This window comes from Mauremys reevesii, linkage group 1 (genome assembly GCF_016161935.1).
Source record: "Mauremys reevesii isolate NIE-2019 linkage group 1, ASM1616193v1, whole genome shotgun sequence".
Taxonomy (NCBI): Eukaryota; Metazoa; Chordata; order Testudines; family Geoemydidae; genus Mauremys; species Mauremys reevesii.
Window position 1 is genome coordinate 336,046,667 of NC_052623.1, and position 23,055 is coordinate 336,069,721.

General features: G+C 50.2%; 1 protein-coding gene across 4 annotated transcripts in view; it reads right to left on the minus strand.

Moving 5' to 3' along the window:
• Nucleotides 1-23,055, minus strand: part of FAM185A (family with sequence similarity 185 member A) — an 86,462-nt gene that overhangs the window by 3,728 nt on the left and 59,679 nt on the right. The window contains exons 6-9 of one of the 4 annotated variants that reach the window (XM_039517720.1): nt 18,260-18,355; nt 15,420-15,554; nt 4,790-4,920; nt 4,045-4,437 (exon numbers count right to left, since the gene is read on the minus strand). In XM_039517720.1, coding sequence (XP_039373654.1) covers nt 4,369-4,437; nt 4,790-4,920; nt 15,420-15,554; nt 18,260-18,355 — 431 coding nt within the window. In that variant the 3' untranslated portion in view covers nt 4,045-4,368. Of the gene's footprint in view, nt 1-4,044; nt 4,442-4,789; nt 4,921-15,419; nt 15,555-18,259; nt 18,356-23,055 lie in introns of those variants that run through there. The other 3 variants (XM_039517725.1, XM_039517734.1, XM_039517737.1) reach the window with 3 other exon arrangements.

The following is a 23,055-nucleotide window of genomic DNA, read 5'->3' on the forward strand; positions in this document are numbered from 1 at the left end:
TCATGACAATGTAGGGCAGATGGGGTGTGCAGAATATTTGCCATTGCTGAAATTTTAAGTTCCTCAGAAATTTTATCTGAATCTCTATTACTTTTCATTTGCCATAGCTCTCTGTAGGAGAATGAAGAATAGAAATGAAAAGGGAATCTGCCTTCTAAGTAGAGACAGCCCTTAAAACATGAAATTGGACTGAATTTTAAACCGGAAATAACCTCCAAGTGTCAAAAAAACGAGCTGACAAAAATATGAAGGAAATCAATTTTCAGCTGTTCCCTTAGTAATGTTGTATGGTATCTAGAATGCAGCCATTTTTCTAGGCTGTAAGAAGAGGTGACAGAGCAAATAGGTGGAGCACAGAAATATATGCCAGGAGATGGAAGTGGGAGTTGAAGATGCCTGGCTGTAATAAGCATTTTATGCCAAGTGTGAATCTCTCTGGTGTGTTTTCATAGACTCCAGCAAGCACCGCAGCATATGCGCTGATGATATTTCATGCATCATTTACCTCTTATTAAATTATTGCTACAGAGCTGGAGAAAACCTTGTAACAAAACTAACAGAAAAAATATCTGAGATGTTTCAAAGTTCTAAAGTTGTCTGGACTCAGCCTCCAGTTTTGTATTTGCTGTTTTAATAAAAATGATTAATTCCTTTTGCTTCCTTTGGAGTTTTGTCTTGGCCACCCTGGTGGGGAATACAAGACCAACTTCCCTGTAACCAGAGCCCAGTGTCTGAAGTTCCACTTCCCTGCGACATGGCACCAAGAGCTCCCGGGGGAACAGATCCCTGAGCCCATCCCCATTAGCAGTTTAAATCAGGCTCAGGAGCGTAACATAGTTTAATGCACATGAAAACTGTCCAACTAAGCTACAATACATTTTATAAAACTGTGTTGGAGTCTTGCCAGAGTAGTTCATGAGCACAGTTTTGTCTTAACACTTTTCAGTGCTTGTGCTCTGAATAAGGAGGCTCTACGTAGGTTTTGAAGACTGCTTGCCAACGTGTTTAAACTATGATAGCAAAAGCCATTTAGGTTTTTGTCAGTGTGGACAGGGCTTTACTTTCAAAGCACACCATTCATGCTATCTGTGCTATGCACCAAACATACTGCATTAGGCATCCCTTTCAACTTAATGCCTAGAAAACAGTATCTTTCCACGTGTTTTGATAGTCAAAACAATTGTTCTCTAGATAAAGGCAAGTATGCACAGGCTTTCGTGAAGAATGGAGAAGCTAAAATGGTCCCTTCCTAAATTACAAGATACAGAATTTTCTTATTTATTTTAATGTGAATTAATAGGAGAATAACCACTCCAAACCTAAAAATCTACAAAAAATCATATGCATGGCATCTACAAGCTAGGGATAAAAATGAGAGCTGTGATTCACATTAAAACCCAAACCTAGGGTAATCATACGACCCATTTTGGCCAGGACAGTCCCCCTTTTTAAGCTCTGTCCCGGATATCATGACATTTTTGGAAACCTTGCCATTTGTCCTGTTTGCTCTTGCCAACTGATCATTAGGGACAAATGCCAAGTTTTCAAATTGTGGGGCACGCCCCCTAGGGCGCATGGAGGAATGTTGAGGGGGGTGAGCAGCGACGCCAGGCGGCTCAGGCAAGTGATGACACTAGACGGCTCAGGCTTGGCACCAAGCAGCTCGGGTGGGCAGCCCTGCATGGCAAGGCTCGGACAGCCAGTCGCAATGCCTGGCAGGGCTTGGGGAGAATCTCCCCGAGCGACACCAGGTGGCTCAGGCCTGGTGTCCTTTTTTCAATTAGGGAAATATGGCCACCCTACCCAAACCATTTTCACATGATGATGTGGAAAATTAGGAAATCAATCTCTGGAATTGGAGTCCAGACCTTGGATTTCTCTCTGTTAAGGCAAAAACAGATGGAGAAATGCCAGGCCAATGGTGGCTTTTTATTCTCACCTTGTGAGTAGAACATGACCAAAGGTTGGCTGCCAGTACAAGGCTCTAGTTTAAATGAACCTTGACAAGTCTTACAAGTTTTTTACTTTCTTGAGTTAAATGCAAGCTGAAACCAATCAAAAATCGATCTGTTGGACACAAGATGATCTAATGTGTTAGAAGCTGGATTAACTTTCTATTTAACTCCAAGGAATTTAATCTTTTGCAGATTTTTTTTTAACTTCTTGCTTAAAGGAACAAAGCTTCACCAAGATGTGCATACGGACATCTCTTCCCACTCAGTTTGGGTGACAAGGGTTTTAGCAGCATTTGATTCTAGGAAAGAAGGAAATTCTTGAAGTACCTTGAAAATATAGAAAATGATCGGGGTGATCTCCTTTGCTGGGATCAGGGCTCAAACTTAAAATGCAGCAGAGGCTTTTCAATTGCCTTCAAGGTGTGGGGAAGAAGTGGCAATGAGGGATACCAGAAGAGAAAGTCCTAAGATGAGCCCTGACTCTCTGGGACCCACTGGCGAGAGAAAAGCGGAGCGCATACAGATTGCTTTGACCCTTGCAAATTTCTTGAAGGTGAGTCAGCAGCATCTCATGGTCAATCATGTCACTATCACTGACAGGTTAAGCAGTATTATCATGACGGGTCCACCACTATATGTGGCCAGTAGGAAGCAGGCTCCAAAAGCTACCAAGGCTGTCTCTGCACCAAGAGGGAGCCTGAAACCTGGCTGGAAAATATCCAGGATACTGAAGGATGTCGGGCCACCTCATCCATTCCACTCTCAATGATTTTTGCCATGGAAGGAGAGGTTGGCGACAGGATGGAAGCTGGCAGGATCACCAGTGCCAAGTTCCACCAGTGGAAAGTCTTAGAAGTGGCTTCCCCAACAGTCTTCAGAACCATAATCTGTGGTATTGGGCCAAACTCCACCAGGGATGGCAGTCTGCTCACTTGTTTCTCCAGTGGCTTGTTTTCCTTGGAGTTATAAAAAAGGGCTACTATACTTTTTTTCCTCCCTATAAACCTCACCACTAAATTAGAGGCTGGATGGCCCTGGGGACTAGGAATGATGCATTGACCCCTTGCTCTTTAACAGGGATAAAGGCAACCCCCAAAACAACACCTAAAGAAGGGCCCATTTTGACCCCAAAATATGAGAGTTATATGATCTATTAGCTGGTGCAGTACGTACTGAAAACATTATGTGCAAAGTTAAAAGCATCTGACACACACCAGCCAAAACACCATATAATTCAATTTGGTGAATAAAGTGAGAGCCATATGCTCAATGATTTTATAAAAGTCTTCTCATTATTCCCCAATACTTTACTCGCCTCTTGGACGTGAGCAATAACTCTGACCTTCCAGAAAATGGATTGCTTAGGTGAAACTTTCCCTGCCTTCTGGGATGGGTGAGCAGGATGCTTCTCAAAAGATTAGTCTTTTTTTTGTATTTGAGATTAAAACAAGGCACCATGGTTTTATAAGACTCCATAAAAACTGCTGCAAATTGCTTTCTCTGCCCATTCCAAACTAAGCTGCCAAGCATGCTCTTTACTCAGCCTGTCTCCATGTTCATATGCAGTATCTCTGCCCGAGATCTGCTGGGAAACAGAATATAGTATGCCTGGTTAATTTCTTGTCTCTACGCCTGAGAAACTTCAGTCACTGGGATTTTCTCTTGCAAAAGGTTTATTGTCTAGTTTGCTTCTTTTATTTTCCAAATCAAAAACTCAGGGGCTGTTTCTCTTTGCTGATATATAGGAAACTGAGTATCCTCACTTTCCCCAGATATTCTGCTGGTGAGAGAGATGATGCTTCCTTGCTAACTCTTAAAGATGTATTCTTTTGGAAGGACTTAAACGTCAAGGTTGTTTACTAGCTATCTGCTAGGTATTGCAGTGATGGGCATGCTGGAAATAGATCAAATGGATTAGAAAGAGCTATTCTCATGTCCCAGGATCCTCTAGCTTGAGTGAAGACCCAAAGTGGTGTTAGGTTGGAAAGGCCACAGAAACCACTTACTGATAATTTCACTAAAACTGACCAGATGAGCAAAAGAAAATTCATGGCAGGGGTGTTGGGAAATAGCTGGGCTGACTGCCAGTTCCCTGAGACCAGCCCCCTTTCCCTTTGAAGATCTCTCCACAACAGCAAGCCTCTATTCTCAGTGAGTCTGTGTTCTTTGGCACATGAGCAGGCAATGCAAGTGTGGGGGAACCTGTCCATTGGCTGTCTTGCTCCTGAATGATTCCTGCCTGTACCTTCATGATCTTCCTTTCAGTCACCTCATAGCAGGTAGGAGCAGGTGGCCAGGTAAGCTCTTGGCCAGTCTCCCCAGAATTCTGCCATGCATCCTTCACTTTAATTACATGGTCCTTGCTGTATGTCTTGTGCCCCTCCCATTGCCCGTGAAGTTCCACACACAGAGTTCATAGTTTGTAGATATCTTCTGATCTTGAGTGAGTGGGCATGGACCAGGGGTTAGGCCACAGGCACTTCTTCCTTATTGCCAAAGAAAAAGATAGGAGTGTCTGCCTAGTATCAGCACCAGGAAAGGAGCTATACAATCACTGTCCACCTATGCTGCCCGACAATGCTAAGAAGGAAATTGGGCCATAGAGTTTTCAAACCAACTCTTAAAACCTATTTTTAGATTTCCTTAGAGTACCCACTGACTCCTTCGAGAACTGAGGGCTCATCCTTGTTAATTACTCCTTCCATGTCTCCCTCCTACAGCAAATGCCCCAACTCCTCTGAACTGATCCTCCGTCTCCGGAGAGAACAAATGCCTTCCCACCTCTCTAACTTTCCCATCACCTCTCCTCCCAGCATTCTCCACCTACTACTCACCCTAGGCTGTTTCCCTCTTGTCTTCATACTATGGTCGAATTCAGCTCCATTCTTTGGTAGCCTCCCAGCTCCCCTGGATATGCACCACCAAGGAACTCGCAATCCTGCTACTGCCTTGACCAATATTGTACCTAGTAGCAGAGAGAGGACTAGTTGCATGAGTATTACACCAAACTCCAGGGTTCAGTGAGGGTTTCCTATAGCTGGAGGTGGACTGGATCAGAACTCACTTGATGCAAGAATTCTACCCTGTGACATTCCTCTGGTGTTATCTGGACCGGTGATCTGCTAGGTCACTCCAATCCTCGGCTCTGGGAGCCAGCCTTACCCTGCTCTGCTGTGAGAAGCCCCTCTCCTGGGATGTTCATGCACAGCCTCTGGCACATAAGCTGCTCCAGCTACATGAGTGGGCCCTTTTGACCAGCCGCTGCTTGGATTGTGCAACTGAATGAAACTAGCCAATATCTCCGGTCCCAGACACAACTCTAGGAACCTCCGTCTTGCAGTGTCCAGTTATGCCCGCTGGCCGCTGCAAGCTTATATGAGTTTGTCAATTTAACAAAGAAATTGCTATGTACCAGGCTTGTTATCCCAAGGGGAGTCTCTGTCATGCTTTAAACCAAACACACAGCTTCAGTAGAATAAACAAACAGAGTTATTAAGTACAAAGATAGATTTTAAGTAATTATAAGTCAACACACAAGTCGGATTTGGTAAAATGAAATAAAAGCAAAATGCATTCTAAACTGATCTTAACACTTTCAGTGCCCTTACAAACTTAGATGCGTCTCACCACAGGCTGGCTGGTTGCCCTTCAGCCAGGCTCTCCCCTTTGATCAGCGCTTCAGTCGCTTGGTGGTGACATCTGTAGATGGAGTTGGAAGAGAGAAGAAGAGCATGGCAAACATCTCTTCCTTTTATCATGTTCTGTCTTCTCTCTTGGCTTTGCCCCCTCCCTTTCAGAGTCAGGTGAGCATTACCTCATCGCAGCCCAACACTGACCAAAGAAAGGGGGGGTGACTCACTGGAGAGTCCAACAGATCCTTTGTTGTTGCCTAGGCCAGTGTCCATTGTTCCCGTGAGGCTGGGCTGGGTTTGTCCCATACGTGCCCTGACGAGGTGTGAACTGCCCCTCAGCTCTTAGAGAGTTTTTGCCTGGGCTTGCTTTTAGCCATGAGGACACATTTTCAGCCTCATAACTATATACATGAAATTACAACCAATAACATTACTATAACAACGATTACTATAACAACAATGCTCACTGCATCATAAGCCTTCCAAAGACACCAGACATGACAAACTTTGCATTGGATACCACACAATCATATTATAAGGATGAACATCGGGGTGCTGGGTGTTCCCCTGAGGTACAGAACGTCACACACATCAACTCTCCCCTGGAAGAACTCTTCATTTACCGCTCACACTAGAATTCCCAAGAAATATGTAAAATCCATTTAAAACAGCCAGTTCCCAGCATTAACAACCTGGAAACCAGCCAGCTTCTGAAGGGTTAACTATTTTTGTACTAACCTCTTAGCTTAGAGACTTAAAAGTCTAAATTGATATCCCCTTGTGATGTGGGTTTTTTTATGGTTTGGCAAACACGGATTTTTTTCATCTGTTTTATATGTTCTGCAGCTAAAACTCAAATGAAATTGCTGCCACGCTGTCCCTAAAGTTCCCAAGGGGAGGAACATTTTTCACCATGGAGCCTGTTATTTTATTAAATAATTTGTAATTATTTCAGAGTCTACTTGTATCAGATGATGATCTTACTGGAAAAATAATACTTTATGTTACAAAGGGAATCTTGACATATAATATAAGACATTGTTAAATTAGTTGAAGGCAGGATGTGAAAAGAAGCCAGCTACATTTAAAGGAAACAAAGGAAAACTGTATAAAAAATACAGAAATGGACAAGGTTTATTGTTAAAGCACAGCTCCCCAAAATGTTATATTCAGACTATGAAGTCATACACTGTATGAATCATACATTTGTACAGAATCCCAGGGTACAATCCTTTACCCCAATACTGCTGAAATACAGGACAAAATACACCTCTACCCCGACATAACGCGACCCGATATAACGCAGGTTCGCATAAAACGTGGTAAAGCTCTGACACGCTGCTCTGAGCAGCATGTTAAGGGTGCCGGGCCAGGCCAGGGCCGAGGGGTTCGATAAGGGGAAGAGGGTCTTGGGGGCAGTCAGGGGCTACCCGCCCCCAGGGTCTGGGGAGCAGGAGCTGTGGGAGGGCACTTTTGTGGCCCGGGGGATTAGCGGGGGGCCGGGAGCAGCCCGCTCTGCTTCCCTCGCCCCAGCCCCAGCCGTGTCGCTTGGGGGAGGGGGCTTGGGGGAAGGGATTCCCCCTGCACTCACCAGCAGCAGCGGAAGTGGAGCAGCCCGGCCCCAGCCCCCTCCACTCTGCCAGCTCCCAGCTGCAGCGCTCCGCTTCCCGCCACAGGTGAGTACGGGGGGCATCCTTTCCCCAACCTCCCTGCACTCACCTGTGGCAGGAAGCAGAGTGCTGCGGCTGGGAGGTGGCAGAGTGGAGAAGGCTGGGGCCGCGTCGCTCCGCTTCCCGCCGCTGGTGAGTGTGGAGGGCGTCCTTTCCCCAACCTCCCTGAACTCACCAGCAGCGGGAAGCGGAGCAGCCCAGCCCCAGCCAGCTCTACTCCGCCAGCTCCCAGCCGTGACGCTCCGCTTCCCACTGCAGGTGAGTGCAGGACCTTTCCCCAGCTGCCCCCCAGCAACACGGCTGGGGCCAGGGCAAGGAAAGTGGAGCAGGCTGGAGCCGCGTCGTTCCACTTCCCGCCGCAGGTGAGTGCGGGGGGGGGGGGGGAATCCTTTCCCCAACCTCCCCACACTCATCGATGGTGGGAGCGGACTGGGGCTGGGCTGCTCCACTTCCCGCCGCTGCCGGTGAGTGCCTGTCAGAGGGCGGGGGGGGGGAGGTTGGATGGGGGTTGGAGAAGTCAGGGCCCACAGGGCTTGGGTAGGGGGTGGGGTCCTGGGAGTGATTAGGGACGGGGGTCTCTGGAGGGGGCGGTCAGGGAACAAGGAACAGGGGAGTGAGGGGGCAAAGCAAGTTTGATATAACGCGGTCTCACCTATAACACGGTGAGATTTTTTGTCTCCCGAGGACCACGTTATATCGGGGTAGAGGTGTATATTGATTTGTTCCTAGAATGTGGGACATTAGGCACTAAATACAGTTACAATGTCCCATTAAAATACGGTAGAGATGGTCACTCTACCTGTAAACATGAACTATTATTTCCTCTAAACTATCTGCATTAGGATTATTGAAGTCAATCAATATTAAAATGATTTAAATGTGACACAGATAGAAATAAAGCAACATATGATGCAAGGACAGATCATCCCAAAATCTCTTGCTGAATTTAATATCCATAGTCATCGGGTGCCTTATTGGAATGCCATGGGCTCTTTAAGGGAAGTGAAAACTAGTGGCCAAATGCTGCCTTCAGCATGTAACTCTCATTAACTCCAGTGGCCTTTGGATGTGTACATTTGAGGGCTGACTAATCAGGAGACACTGTCAGTCTAAACTGCTGAACTGTTTGTATGCAGAATGGTAGGTTTGTGGGTCATTTCTGTTTCAAAGATGATTCGCCCCCATTCCTCCCCCTCAAAAAGCACAGAATGTTAGAAGTAGATGCTGACCACCTCCCCCTAAACAAACAAACAAAAAAACACCTATGGGCCTGATCCGGGTATCAAAAGGATCAACCCCAAAGATAGAAGAGGGGCCACTCAGCTCACATGTACATTTTATAGTGCAAGGGTATAGGTGTTTGTTTTTTTAAGTCCATGAGATCCAAACCACTGGCCAATCACCAGCTCCCCACTCATTGTGACATGTTGTTTAATTTAATCTGGAAAGTGAGTCTGCCTGCAGGGATTATGTCACTCTGAGGACCTTTAACATTACTTTTTAAAAATTCTAATGTCATATCCTCTCTATATTACACACTGTGCATTGAATGAGGGAGGGGAAAATAGTAGGTGGTGGTCATGTAATTAAAGATGGCTTCATAATGCATATGCACAAAGTGTCCAAATTAAGATTATACAGGCACCCTTAATTCCTTGCATTTTGAGTGCTTGACTTTGCAACCTTAATATTCTTTTAATATAGATTTGTGTGTGTGTTTTCTTACAGTTTTAAAAAAGCAAAATAAAAAAAAAAAAATTCCATCATGGGTCATTAGCAGAGTAGGGAAAAGACGGTTACTCACCTGTAGTAACTGGTGTTCTTCGAGATGTGTTGCTCCAATCCATTCCAGTTAGGTGTTTCTCCGAACTTTTTCCCTAGCAACCCCGGGCGGGGCGCCCTGGAGTGGCGCGCTATGGCGCTAAATATATACCCCAGCCCGCCCGTCCGCTCCTCAGTTCCTTCTGCCGCTACTCCGACAGTGGGGAAGGAGGCGGGTCTGGAATGGATTGGAGCAACACATCTCGAAGAACACCAGTTACTACAGGTGAGTAACCGTCTTTTCTTCTTCGAGTGATTGCTCCAATGCATTCCAGTTAGGTGAATCCCAAGCCTTACCTTAGGCGGTGGGGTCGGAGTGAGACGTGGCGGAGTGTAAAACCGCGGGCGAAGGCTGCGTCGTCTCTAGACTGCTGCACCAACGCGTAGTGGGAGGCGAAGGTGTGGACCGAAGACCAGGTAGCCGCTCTGCAGATGTCCTGGATGGGGACATGGCTCAGGAAGGCGGCAGACGAGGCTTGCGCTCGTGAGAGTGAGCGGTGAGTCGGCATGGAGTCACGTGAGCTAGCTCGTAGCATGACCGGATGCATTGGGTCACCCAGGAGGCAATGCGTTGGGTAGAGACTGGCTCGCCTTTCATGCGATCAGCGACTGCGATGAAGAGCTGGGTGGAACGAAAAGGCCTTGTCCGGTCTATGTAAACGCCAGCGCCCTACGGACGTCGAGGGTGTGGAGCTGTTGCTCCCGGGCGTGGGGAAGAAGACCGGGAGGAAGATGTCCTGATTAAGGTGGAAGGCCGAGACCACCTTTGGTAGGAAGGCCGGGTGAGGCGGCTGCACCTTATCCGCGTGGAAGACGGTATAGGGAGGGCCCACCGTCAATGCTCCGAGACTCTCCTTGCCGATGTTATGGCAACCAGGAAGGCCGTCTTATAGGAGAGGTAGAGGAGAGAACACGTGGCCATAGGCTCGAATGGAGGACCCGTGAGTCTGGCCAGGACGAGGTTCAGGTCCCAGGTCGGGCAGGGCGGCGGTCGAGGCCCTTCAGGAAGCGGGAGACCATCGGATTGGCAAAGATGGTCCGACCCTCCGCCGACGGACGAAAGGCGGACACCGTGGACTCTCAAAGAGGAAACCGCCAGACCCTGCTCCTTAAGGTACCATAGGTAGTCCAGGATGGTAGTGATGGGTACCACGAATGGGTTGAGCCCCTGCTGGTCACACCAGAGCGCGAACCTCTTCCATTTCGCCATGTATGTAGTGGTGGAAGGCTTTCTACTTTCAAGCAGGACCTGCTGTACGGCTGCCGAACATCCCCTCTGCGTGGGTCAACCACGCAGGAACCAGGCTGTAAGGTGGAGAGATTGCAGATTGGGGTGGAGGAGTCTGCCAAGTCCTGTGTGATAAGGTCCGCCACAATGGGAGGGTGATGGGCTCCCGACGGAGAGCTCGAGCAGCAGGGTGTACCAATGTTGCGCGGCCAGGCCGGAGCCACGAGTATCATGGTGGCTCGATCCTCCGGCTTCTGGAGCACTCTGTGCACTAGCGAAACGGAGGGAAGGCATAGAGGAGGTGAGTCTGCCACGGATAGAGGAAGGCGTCGGACGGAGATCCCGGCGAGTGCCCTCGAACGAGCAGAACTGGAGACACTTCCTGTTCGCCTGGAGGCGAAGAGGTCGACCGGGAAACCCCACCTCTGGAAAATCGTGTGTACCACGTCGGGACGGAGGGACCACTCGTGGAGAGAAACGACCTGCTGAGGCGGTCGGTAGCGTGTTCTGCACTCCCGGAAGAAAGGACGCTTCCAGGTGAATGGAGTGGGTCACGCAGAAGTCCCAGAGGAGGATCGCCTCCTTGCAGAGGGGGGACGAGCGAGCTCCGCCCTGCTTGTTCACGTAGGCTAGTGCTGTTGTGTTGTCCGTGAATACTGTCACCCAGCGGCCTTGCAGGTTGGACCGAAAGGCGTGACATGCAAACGGATCGCCCGGAGCTCGCGGACATTGATGTGGAGAGCGCAGAGACCTTGAGTGTGAAGGCCCCCAGGTGAGCCCCCAACCGAGTGCCGACGTCCGTGGTCAGCGTCGCGGACGGACGAGGAGGGTGGCACTCCAGCGCAGACGATCTCTGGGTCGAGCCACCAGCGGAGGGACTCGAGGTCGGTCTCGTGACCGTGACCACCATGTCGATGTGGTCGCGACGCCAGCCACGACTGGAACGGACGGAGGCGGAGTCGCGCGCCGTGACACGATGCCATGTGACCGAGGAGGCGGAGGCATGACCGCACCGTCGTGGTCGGAAAGTTGACCAGCTCCCTGATGAGGGAGACCATTGTCAGGTGCCGAGACCGCGGCAGGCAGGCGCGGCCCACTGAGGAGTCGAGGATCGCGCCAATGAATTCCACCCGCTGTGTTGGGAGCAAGGTAGACTTCTCGGCATTGACAAGCAGTCCGAGGTGTTGAAAGAGGACAGGATTTCCGCCACCTGTCGCTGTACTAGAATCAACCAGTCGTCCAGATAGGGGTAGACGTGGATCTGGCGCCTGCGGAGGGCTGCTGCTACCACTGCCATGCACTTTGTAAACACCCTCGGTGCCGTGGCAAGTCCGAAGGTAACACGCGAACTGGTAGTGGTTTTGTTGACTAGAAACCGAAGGAAGCGCCTGTGAGGGGGTAAATGCGACATGGAAGTAAGCGTCCTTCATGTCGAGGGCGGCAAACCAATCTCCCGGATCCAGAGAGGGAATGATGGTCCCCAAGGTGACCATGCGAAATTTGGGCTTGAGCAGGTATTTGTTCAGCTCGCGAAGGTCCAGAATAGGACGTAACCCTCCTTTCGCCTTGGGGATAAGGAAATAACGGGAATAGAATCCCCTGCCCCGTCTGTCTGGAGGCACTACCTCTATGGCACCCACGCTCAGTAGAGTCTGGACCTCTTGCAGGAGGACTTGCTCGTGAGATGGGTCCCTGAAGAGGGACAGGGAGGGTGGGTGGGAAGGAGGGGCGAAACTAACTGTAGACGGTATCCCGACTGGACAGTCTGTAGAACCCTGCTGTCCGATGTTATTCGGGACCACGCAGGACGAACATAGTAGAGGCGTTTGGAAAACAAACGGGAGGATCCGAGATGGAGAGTGATGGGCCGCCCGGCGCCCATCAAAGGCCTGCTTGGACCCTTGCGGCCCTGGAAGAGGCCTGGGACTGGGTGATTTTGTCCCTGGTAACGCTGCTGCGGGAAGGACCGAGGGCCTGTTGCCGGAAAGACCTGCGGCGTGTGCATGCCAAGAGTTCGTATGGCGTCGCCCATCTTTCAAGGTCTGTATCCGCGAATCGGTCTTTTCGGAGAATAGGCCTTTCGTGTCAAATGGCAGGTCCTGCAGCGTGTACTGCACCTCTTGTGGGAGCGTAGAGATTGCAGCCATGAGATGCGACGCATCGTCACCCCTGTCGCTATTGTCCGCCTTTCCTCCTCAAGCATCGCTGAGAACTCCTGGCGGGAAGTTGTCGGCAGAAGTTCGGTGTCTTTTGCCAGGGATGTCATGATGTCAAACACATACCTGGCCAGGAGGACCATTTGGTTAGCTATGCGCATCTGCAGGGACTTTACGGCCTAGCAGGTCCATCCTCCGCGTCCTTGGATTTGACTGCTCCGTTCACGGCCATTCACAGACTGCACGACAAGCGAGTCCGGGTTTACTCATAGCCCGTAGGGGCTGAGTACTTCCGCTCTACCCCGCGCAGTGGGGATGGACGGTGTTTGCCAGAGCGTTTGTATGGTCTTCACAAAGGGCAGTGCCACGCGCACTGGAGTGTCCGAACCGACCACATTAGTTATGGGGTCCTCATCCTCCTGGACCTCTGCCACCGAAGGCCCATGGCCGCCGCCACCCGACGGAGTAGTTCCTGGTGGGCCTTGAGGTCAATGGGGCGGGTCTTTAGCAGAAGTCCCAGCCACCGCGACATTGCTTGGCCGATGGCCTCCACTGGAGGGGCCGAGGCGCCTCAGCCAGGCCAGGCTGGACGGGGCCTGGTGGTCCCGCGGCATCGAGGGCTCGCGGGAGGTGAGCGACTGATCGACGCCGGGCACCCTGCGGCGATGTCTCGTGGGGAAGCGGAATGCCTTGCGCCGTGATGACCCCAGGGCACCCAGAATCCCCACTGCTGAGCACCTTGCGGATGGTTGTGGGGTTGGCGGCAATGAGCCGGTGCCGTCCGCGCCCAGAGGCGCGACGCGAGGACGCAGCCAGGGTGGGGCGGAGGCGGAATACTGCGGATGGTCTGGAGGCCCGTGTCCGTCCGTGGAGACCTCGACCAACGGCCAGAGCTCGACCGTTCGGGAGCTCGACCGAGCCGGACTGCGGTGCCGGAGCGCGGCGGGAGTTCGGTGGCCGGCGGGGCGGGGACGGGGGACTCCGGCCGCCGCGACGCGGTGGGTGATCGACCGGCCGGACGGAGGCGCCGGCGGGGACCGGATCGGATCGGGGTACCGCGGCGGCGGCGGAGATGGCGAGCGGTACGCGATGGGGAGCGGTGCCGAGATCTCGACCGGCTGGGTGCGGTGGTCCACAGATGGAGGTCGGACCATCTCGCCGGTTTTCCAGCCGACGGAACAGCCCGCACCGGCGGTGCCGGGGCCGGAGGCTCGGTGCCTCTACGAGCTGAATTAGCTCGGCGCAGCCTTGGCTCAACTCCGGACGGCACCGGGAGCGGTACCGACTCCGGACCTGGCGGAGTCAACGGCCCAGTGTCTGCCGTCACCACTGGGGCGAGGCGGCACAAGCACTTTAGCTGAGTCCTCAGCACGGGACTTAGCTATGGCTTTGGCGGTGCCGGTCTTGGCGCCGGGTGGGGCCTGCGGGACCTCGGTGCCGCTGGTGCGCTCTGAACCGAGGAGGTGCCGGGCGTCGCTGGTGCCCGGTTGGAGCGACGCTTCCATAAGTATCTGCTTAAGCCTGTGGTCCCGTTCTTTGCGTGTCCGTGGCTTAAAAGCAGAACAGATAACGCACTTGTCGGTGCGATGTCCTTCTCCGAGGCAACGGAGGCAAGCGTCGTGTGGATCTCCAACGGGCATAGGCTTTTGGCACACAGCGCGTGCCCTGGGCATGAGCCCGCACCGGGAGGGAAAACCAACTACTATCTAGAACAACTATACTAAGACAACTATAAGAACTGAAACACTAACTATGCAACTAACTATATATAGACAAAAAACGAAGAGTGAAGGCTAGGGTGGTGGAGGGCAGAGAGCACTCCACAGTTCCGACCGAGAAGGAACTGAGGAGCGGACGGGCCGGCTGGGGTATATATTTAGCGGCGCGCACACCTAACTGGAATGCATTGGAGCAATCACTCGAAGAAGAACTTTCCGTTCCATCACACAGACCTAAGATAAATGGAGTGACTGGTAGCAATGGTAGACTGTTATCCTCTATGTGGACCAGTCACTAGAGGGGGATGAGACACATGTCTTGCCAGTGGATTTCACAGCTATAGATAGCTCACAGATAGCAGAGGAAGACAGAGACTCAGAACTCCTAGGTTCAGTTCTAGGTTCTGCACAGGCATGTGCTCTAGTGGTTACAGATGCTTCTTTGTGCTTCTAGCCTGTCTTTGTGGCCTCTGCTCCTATCAACTCCCTCATCCCAGCTCCAGCCCCTCCCCACATAGTCCTATCCCCCCTCCTACAGGAAGCCCTGCTCCCTGGCTCCTGACACTGTCCCTTTCTGTTCTTATCCACTATCCCCCAGCTCCTGCCCACCCTGGTTCCTGTTCCCCTTGGGCTCCTGCAACATCCTTTCATCCCCCTTCCCCCATTTTTCACCCCTCTGAATTCCAGTGTGCCTGCTCCGTCCTTCTCTTTCTTACTGGGGGAAGTCAGGGGCTCCCCTCCCAACAGAGGAAGCATCACGTATAAAATATATAAATGTATTTTTCTAAAATACGCTGCATGCCCCTTTTACCCTGGTTATCAGAGGCACTCAGAAGAACACATTTGTAAAGATTCTTGTGTTATATTTTAATACACATTTGCTTGTCACCTATTTAATTATACTCAGCTGTCTAAACCAACAACATACTCTCTCGCTCTCTAAAAATCAGTGGGCCAAATTCTTGCCCAGTGTAGCTCCACAGAAGTCAATGAAGTTACATTGGGGATGAATTTGGCCCTACAACTCTAATTAGTGAAACAGGCGATCAATATTCACATGTAATTTATGAAGGCATGAAATAAAAAAGGCATCTAATAACAGATGAGGAGGCCATTGGCACAAGAAAACATCAGAAGTTGAAACAGACAAAACGGGAAGAAGCCAAGAGCAATAAAACCATAATCAAACATATCTATGTTTTATTTAGGCCAGATAGATTTATTAAAAGCAAGTCTTACCAGTAATAGTTATGTGACCCTCTTTAGGGGCACACTGGGTTTCCTTTAACTGGATCTCTGAGCTCACATCAACCTTGCTTCCAGATAACTGTAAATAAGCTTTAAGAGAGGCAGGTACCTTGACTGTAATAGAGCCTGTTATAAATTAAAATGAAAGAGATGAATGTTAATATCCAAGACAAAGCATGCAAACAGAGAGAGGGCCCCCACTATTCTGCTCTTTTCTGAGCTTACATGGGAGAGAGAGAGAAAAAGAGTCCTATTTTTGCTCAAGCATCTTCAGAGATGCTGGTTTCTTTTCTTGCCTCCAGGAGGATAAAAGGCACTCCCGTGGACACACGTATGCTCACTTACTGCAAACAGAAGATTGTGCAGCAGTACAAACAGCTATTTTCTGAGATATCTTCCCCTTATAGCATAGAGCTAGCACTTCACATCCATTGAGAAGATGCAGCCTCACAGCTGATTCTAGCTTGGGGAATAAATTGCTGTCTACTCCACAGCTATTGCCAATTACATTTTACAGATGATCTGTTAGCAAAATTACAACAGCTTCAGTAATCTGCTCTACCACAACTTTGAGATTAAAAACTGGAAGTCTGGCCTCTATTGGAACAGCAATCCTGAAGTACTTTCCCTAAATGTGGGCCTCCTGTTGGGTTGAAGCTAATAGCTGAGCCATCCAGTTACCAGTCTGAGACATATTTGGAATAGTTAGATCGAGGATCTTCAGTAGCTGTGCTCTGTGCATGAAGGCAAAAAACAAAAAAACTCAACCACATTTTCTGAATAAAGGTTTTTTATTTTCAGTCTGATTCCTGCTTTCACTTTGCAAAAATTTTCATTTTTATATAGCTACATAAATACTGTAGGCCCAACTCAGAACATAATTAGTACTTTGATACACTATTTATATAATCAATCCTCCAAAGTAATATCCATGATGCTACCTGTAGAAGAAAATGCAAACAACAGACATATAAGGCCTGATCCTATCCCTACTCCACACACCACAAGGCAGTCAGAGAGCTACTCTCATAAGGCAGCTGGGGATTCCCCTTGTGTATGGGAATCCCAGGGTGATATATCCTCAGCTCTATGTCATTGGTTCCTGACCCTCCCTAGAGGACAACTATCAGCATAATTCAGGCTGCCACAAATTATGATGGGCACAGAAGAACCAGCCAGATCAGGGGAATGGAAAGATGGCTCACAGACACTTTTTCTCTATCCTCATGTCCTCCTTGGTCAAATTCAATGGTCTAGCCCAGGGATGGGCAACCTTTGGCATGCGGCCCATCAGGGAAATCTGCAGGCAGGCCGGTATGGTTTGTTTACCTGCAGCGTCTGCAGGTTTGGCCGATCGCAGCTCCCACTGGCCGCGGTTTGCCGTTCTAGGCCAATGGCGGCTGCAGGAAGCAGCGGCCAGCACATCCCTCGGCCCACACCGCTTCCCACAGCCCCCATTGACCTGGAACAGCAAACTGTGGCCAGTGGGAGCTGCGAACGGCCAAACCTGCAGACGCTGCAGGTAAACAAACCGGCCCAGCCCACCAGCGGATTTCCCTCATGTGCCACGTGCCAAAGGTTACCAATCCCTGGGCTAGCCCATAAAACCTGACAAACACTCAGTTATTTTGACATTACAGGCCAGGTTCTACTCCACTGATGTCAACAGTTATTCTGGATTTACATTGGTGTAATTGAGAGCCGAATTTGGCCTATTCTGTCTTTGTCTTCACTGGAACAGATGTCAGAGCATGTTTTGCAAATCAGTTTAATATTTTTTTTTGTTATAACACTTATGAAACACATTTCCCTCTCTCGATGGTTAAACATTAATGTGAGTTACTGGAAGTAATTCCACACCTGGTTAGGTAGTAATGTGACTATAGTTCTTCCCATCACAGGAGATGGAGTGGCTAGTGCAGGACAACAAAAGATAGCACACAGGAATTAATTCAGTATCTTTCTTTCCTCTCTTGCTGAACACTGCATTCCTACAGGACCTATTCCCCATTTCAGGGATAACAGGGGAGGGTTATCCAAAGACAAATGACCACACAGAAACACTGGGAGAGTGCAAAGGCATAACAGAAATGAGAACGAAGAGTACTGTATAATGGCTTTTGCAAATGCATTACTCAACATTGTAACACAAAACACCTGCAAGGCATGAGTGTTTTTACTATAACGGGACCTTCAGGTCTGTGCTCTTTCAAATGGCAAAGTGGTAAATCCAGCTTTTGAAGGGTGATGTTTTAACAAGTAAAGTTGTGATAGGTAAGTAAGTAGATAGCAGAAATTAGGGGAGTAATTAGCTCATTTAACAACATGTCCAGGTGCTCAGGCATGTGTCATCTCTCTGGCTCTGCCTTCCCTTGCATTGCTGCTTTGCCATTTTAATTTCATGGTCTCCACACACAGTCATTTTTTCATGGGAAAAAGGCATGGAGAAATGAAATATGAGCCTCATCAGTTCCACACACCTGCCAACAGCATGGAGTAAATGGCACGGATGAGGCAAAGGGGGATTACAATCCTAGTCAGTTCTGCAGGATTCTACTGGTTTGGTGGGGAAGATTGCTGGAAGAAAGGTAGAAAGTGTAAGATTCCCACTGAAATGAAAGCTCCAGGTGATTTTGTGGGGTCTATTTTAAATACCATTGTCACCTGCAGTGCTTACTGTGCTTAGAGCCAATATACATTTTCTAATGATGAATTAGGTAAGAATTACTATTTTACTGTAATTATTTAAATATAGAGAGCGGGTAGTTTTACCATCTCATAAAACTTTCCTTTATATCAAAGGCTGCCATAAAATGTTCCAATTTGCTCACCTTTCTGGCTTTTCAGATCCACTTTTCTCACTTGACTAACATAAACATCTATTGCCCCCCGATGTGTAGAAGCTTTTAGACATCCATCTGATGACTCTGAAAAACAAGAGAATAAGAGGATTAAGTCGGAACAACGTTTATTCTAGGATTTTTGAAGTAATTTTCAAAATATTAAACTCTGAGCTGGATTCAGCCACTGGGATAATGAACTGGTATTTTTTGTGATATAGCTTTCCCTCATCTAGCTAGGATCAGACTCCCGTCCGACGTGCAACGTCAAAGGTTTGCATAAACCTTCCTCTCTGACCTGGGCACAGAGCAGCCATCTTGTTGTTTCTGGGTTTGTGGAAGCTGCCATGGCCTACTCCATCCTCCCAGGGTGGAAGTTTTACCATTCTGCGCCACTGGCTCAATCATGGCATCTCTAGCTTGCTACAGAGGGGGAACTTCATCCCTGTGCAGACAGCCAGCACAAGGCCTAAGCATCACTTAAGCCTTCAAATGAGGCCTGCACTGAACCTCTCTGTGGGGTAGATAGATTTCACTCAGAGAAAGCCACTATACATATAAGTTTGCCAGGTGTCCGGTTTTCGACTGGAATGTCTGGTCGAAAATGGACCCTGGCGGCTCCGGCTGGCACTGCCGACCGAGCTGTTAAATGTCCGGTTGGCAGTGCAGTGGGGGGCCAGGGCTAAACAGGCTCCCTACCTGCCTTAGCTCTGCGTAGCTCCCGTAAGTGGACGCCAGGTCTCTGTGGTCTCCAGGCGCTGGGGCGGACAGGGACTGGAAGGCTCCGAGCGCTGCTCCTGCCCCAGTGCCAGTTCTGCAGCTCCCATTGGCCAGGAACTGCAACCAGTGGGAGCTGCGGGGGCACTGCCTGCTGGCACAAAGGAAGCACACAGAGCCTAGAGGCCACAGGGACCTGGCAGCCACTTTCTCAGAGCTGCGGTAAGTGCTGCCGGGACCCTGCACCTCCCTCCCCTGCATTCCAATCCCCTGCCCCAGCCCAGAGTCCCCTCCTGCACCCCAAACCCCTAATCCCAGCCCCACCCCCACTCTCACCCCCTGCACTCCAACCCCTTGCCCCAGCCTGGAGTCCTCTCCCACACCCCAAACCTCTGATCCCCGGCCCCACCCTAGAACTCACCCCCCTCTCCGCCGGAGCCCATACCCCCCTCCCACACGCCGAACCCCTCAGCCCCAGCCCGGAGTTCCCTTCTGCACCCCAGACCCCTCATCCCCAGCCCAGAGCCCATACCCCTTCCCGCATCCCAACCCCCTGCCCCAGCCAGGTGAAAGTGAGTGAGGGTGGGGAAGAGCAAGCGACAGAGGGAGGGGGATGGAATGAGTGGGGCAGGACCTTGGAGAAGGGGCAGGGCATGGGTGGGGCTTCAGTGACAGGGCGGGGCAGGGTGTTTGGTTTTGTGTGATTAGAAAGTTGGCAACCCTACATACATAGGCAGTATGGAGTTTAGCATAACAACCTCCCATCCCCTACACAGCACAACTGAGCTGATTTAACTAATTTTAGGCCTTGTAGAACAGTGTTTCTCAACCTTTTGGGGCTCAGAACCCATTTGTAAATGTTTATGAACTATCATGACCCAGTAATAGTCTGCGGCTGGAGGCCCTGGGATGGGTTTAGACGGGTCCTGCCTGGCACTGACCCCACAGTGTCAGCCCCCACAGCTCCTATGAGGATGGCTGGGCTTGGCTCTCCACTAGGGTTACCGCCTGGCTGGTATTTGACCGGCCTGGCTGGTTTTTTTAAATGGATTTACCAGTTGCCAGAAAAATAATTTAAACTGCCGGGTATTTTTTTTTGTATGTGGGTCTAAAGATTTGCATTATCATCACAATACACTGGGATATCTAATGTTAAAAGTTTCTGTGTCCAGCTAAAGATGCTGCAGTGTTCCCACTTCCAAAGTTTAAGTAAGAAAATGATGTTATCAGTCTTATCTATATGTGTTCTCTCTCTAGATATTATAAGTGGCTGTTAAGGATATTTTGCACTCTAGGCAAAACTTCCACCTTGCACCCCCCACTCTGGCCCCTCCCCCTGGAGCATCACTTATTACAAACTTTCAAAAATGAATACTGCATAATGTGGCATTGTTCATTAGAATTAATACACATTCGGCTTGAAAATTTATTCATTTCACTATTTAGACTACATATTTAATGAAAATAAATGAATAACCTGACAGGGAGTGGGGCTGGCTGGCTTCAGGCAGCGGGTGAGGCAGGGGGTGCGACAGGGGTTGGCTGGAGACAGGCGGGTGTGGGGCTGGCTGGCTTCAGGCAGGGCAGGGGATGCGAAGCTGCTTGGAGATGAGGTGCAGGGTTGGCTGGAGACAGGGGAGTGTGGCGCTGGCTGTGAGCAGGGGGTGTGGGGCGGGCTGGCTGGCTTCGGGCAGGGGGGTGCAGCAGGGGTTGGCTGGAGACGGGGCGTGGGGCTGGCTGCAGGCACCGCAGGGGGTGGGGGGCTGGCTGCGGGCAGGGCTTGGCGTGCGGGGCTGGCTGCGGGCAGGGCAGGGGGTGTGGGGATGGCTGCAGGCAGGGCAGGGGGTGCAGCAGGGGCTGGCTGCGGGCAGGGCAGGGGGTGCAGCAGGGGGTGTGGGGCTGGCTGCGGGTAGGGCAGGGGGCTGTAGCAGGGGCTGGCTGCAGGCAGGGCAGGGGGGTGTGGGGCTGGCTGTGGGCAGGGCTGGGTGTGTGGCAGGGGCTGGCTGGAGACAGGGGGTGTGGAGCTGGCTGGAGGCAGGGCAGGGGGTGCAGCAGGGGCTGGCTGCGGGCAGGGTGGAGGGTATCAGGGCCATCCCTAGATATTCTAGGGGTCCTACACAGCCCCACCCATGGGGGTGGGGGGGTGGTGCCCCCAGCCTCCTCGGGGGGGAATGCCCCAGGCTTCCATGGGGGGGTCAGGCTTCCGGGGGGGGGCAGGCCTCCGGCGGGGGGGCCTGGCTTGGAGGGCAGGAGGAAACCACCCCCCAGCACTCACTGGTGGCGCAGCTCGGGCCGCGTCTTTGCACTTCCCCCCGCAGGTAAGTGCAGGCCCGGCCCTGCTGCAGAGCTCAGGGGAGTGGGGGTGGGGCGGGGCTGAGCAGAGGCGGGGGCCCTGGGGAAGAGCCAGAGTAGCGCAGCGCCCCCGGCAGCCGGAGGAGGAATGACATCACTTCCCAGCTGGCCAGAGCTGATCAAAGCCACAGCGCCCCCTCGCACAGCAGCGGGAAGAGGGTTACACGTTTAGCTGGCACCGGGTGAGCATCCCAGACCTTTTAGACACTGCTTTTGGGCGCCCTCAAATCTTGGCGCCCTAGCTGGCTGCCTAGTTTGCCTAGTGGTTGGCCCTGGTTGCAGAGTTGCCTTGTGGTTGGGCTTGTGGCAGGCTTGCCTTGAGGAGAGGAGGTGCCATTTTTTTGCATTTCAAAGGTGGTAACCCTGTTCTCCACTCTGGGCGTTGCAACCTCTGGGGTTGCAGCACCGCTCAGGCTTGGCCCCACACCCGAGACCTGAACAAATTTGTGAGAGTGGAGTTGTGACCTGGCTCATGGGGTTGCAATGCCATTCACTCAAATTTGACCTTTCCAGACTCCCGTCATCTTGTCGGCTGGGCCAATCGTGAGTGGTGCTGGGACCCCAGAGGCTGCAGTGCCTGGAACAGGGAGGTGAGCCAGGCAAACCCATGGGACAGGAGCCACAACATGACCTTTTGAAACAATCTGGCACTCCAATTTTGGTACAACCCAATGGGTTGGGAAACACTGTTATAGAGTATATGGGGACAGGATATTCTCCCAACATTTTAATTTTACTGAATTGGAGAGAAAATTACTGAATTTTGATATTTATAGAAAACTACCACAAACAGATAATGGTCTGATATCTCACTACTCTCTCAGAAAGCAGCATACATATGTTTTCCTTCATATATTATCAGTTTTCATCTATGACAACTGAAGACTCTCTAAAGGAATGACTACACACATACAATGCTTCAAAAAGGGCAAAGCAGAGATGGAGACAATTCTGTAATTGTCTCCATTTCCTGTCATTGTACTTGCAATTCATTCAGGCTTCAGGTAAACAAGTTTCAACAATATTATACTCAAAGTCTGAAGAATTAACTTTTGAACAAACTAAGGAATATTTTTTTCTGTAGATAAAGATTCTAAATCCCAGTCTTAATTTAAGAAGTATACAGAAACTCCAGAGATTTGTAAAAATCTGAAAAAATATCAAGCCGTGCAGCATGATCAATGGTAAGTGAACTAAAAATCTTTTGTCCAGACAGCAATTGGAATGAACAAATCTTTCCACTGTGAATTTCTTTTATCCAAAGGATGTATTGGCAAGGAATGTGAAAGGTTGATAGAAACCATTCCATTTTTCTGATGTTTTGTGTGTGCATAAAAGAGATAATCTGCCAGAAATGGCTAAAACTACATACATGAGTCTGACTGAAGCTAATTAGAGCTGATTTGGCAATTTGACATAGGGAAGATTTCTTGGAGAACAACATGGTTGATTAGTTGTGGGGAAGAAAAGAAGAATCCAAGCATAATGCTCTAAGCTTTTCTGTTTTCTTTAGCAATAAGCAATCACTGAACTGGTCTGCAGTTTTTTGTTTTAACTGAGCTCTCAACCCACAGTTGTAACAGACCAACACACCAATTATAAGAGTAACAACATGGGAAGGGAATGTTTTCCCAAAGCTAAAGCTGCTTTCTTAGAGGGGAAAATATTAAGAAGAAAATAAGTGTGGCCAATCCAGCTCTAGTCAGCTGGGAAACTGG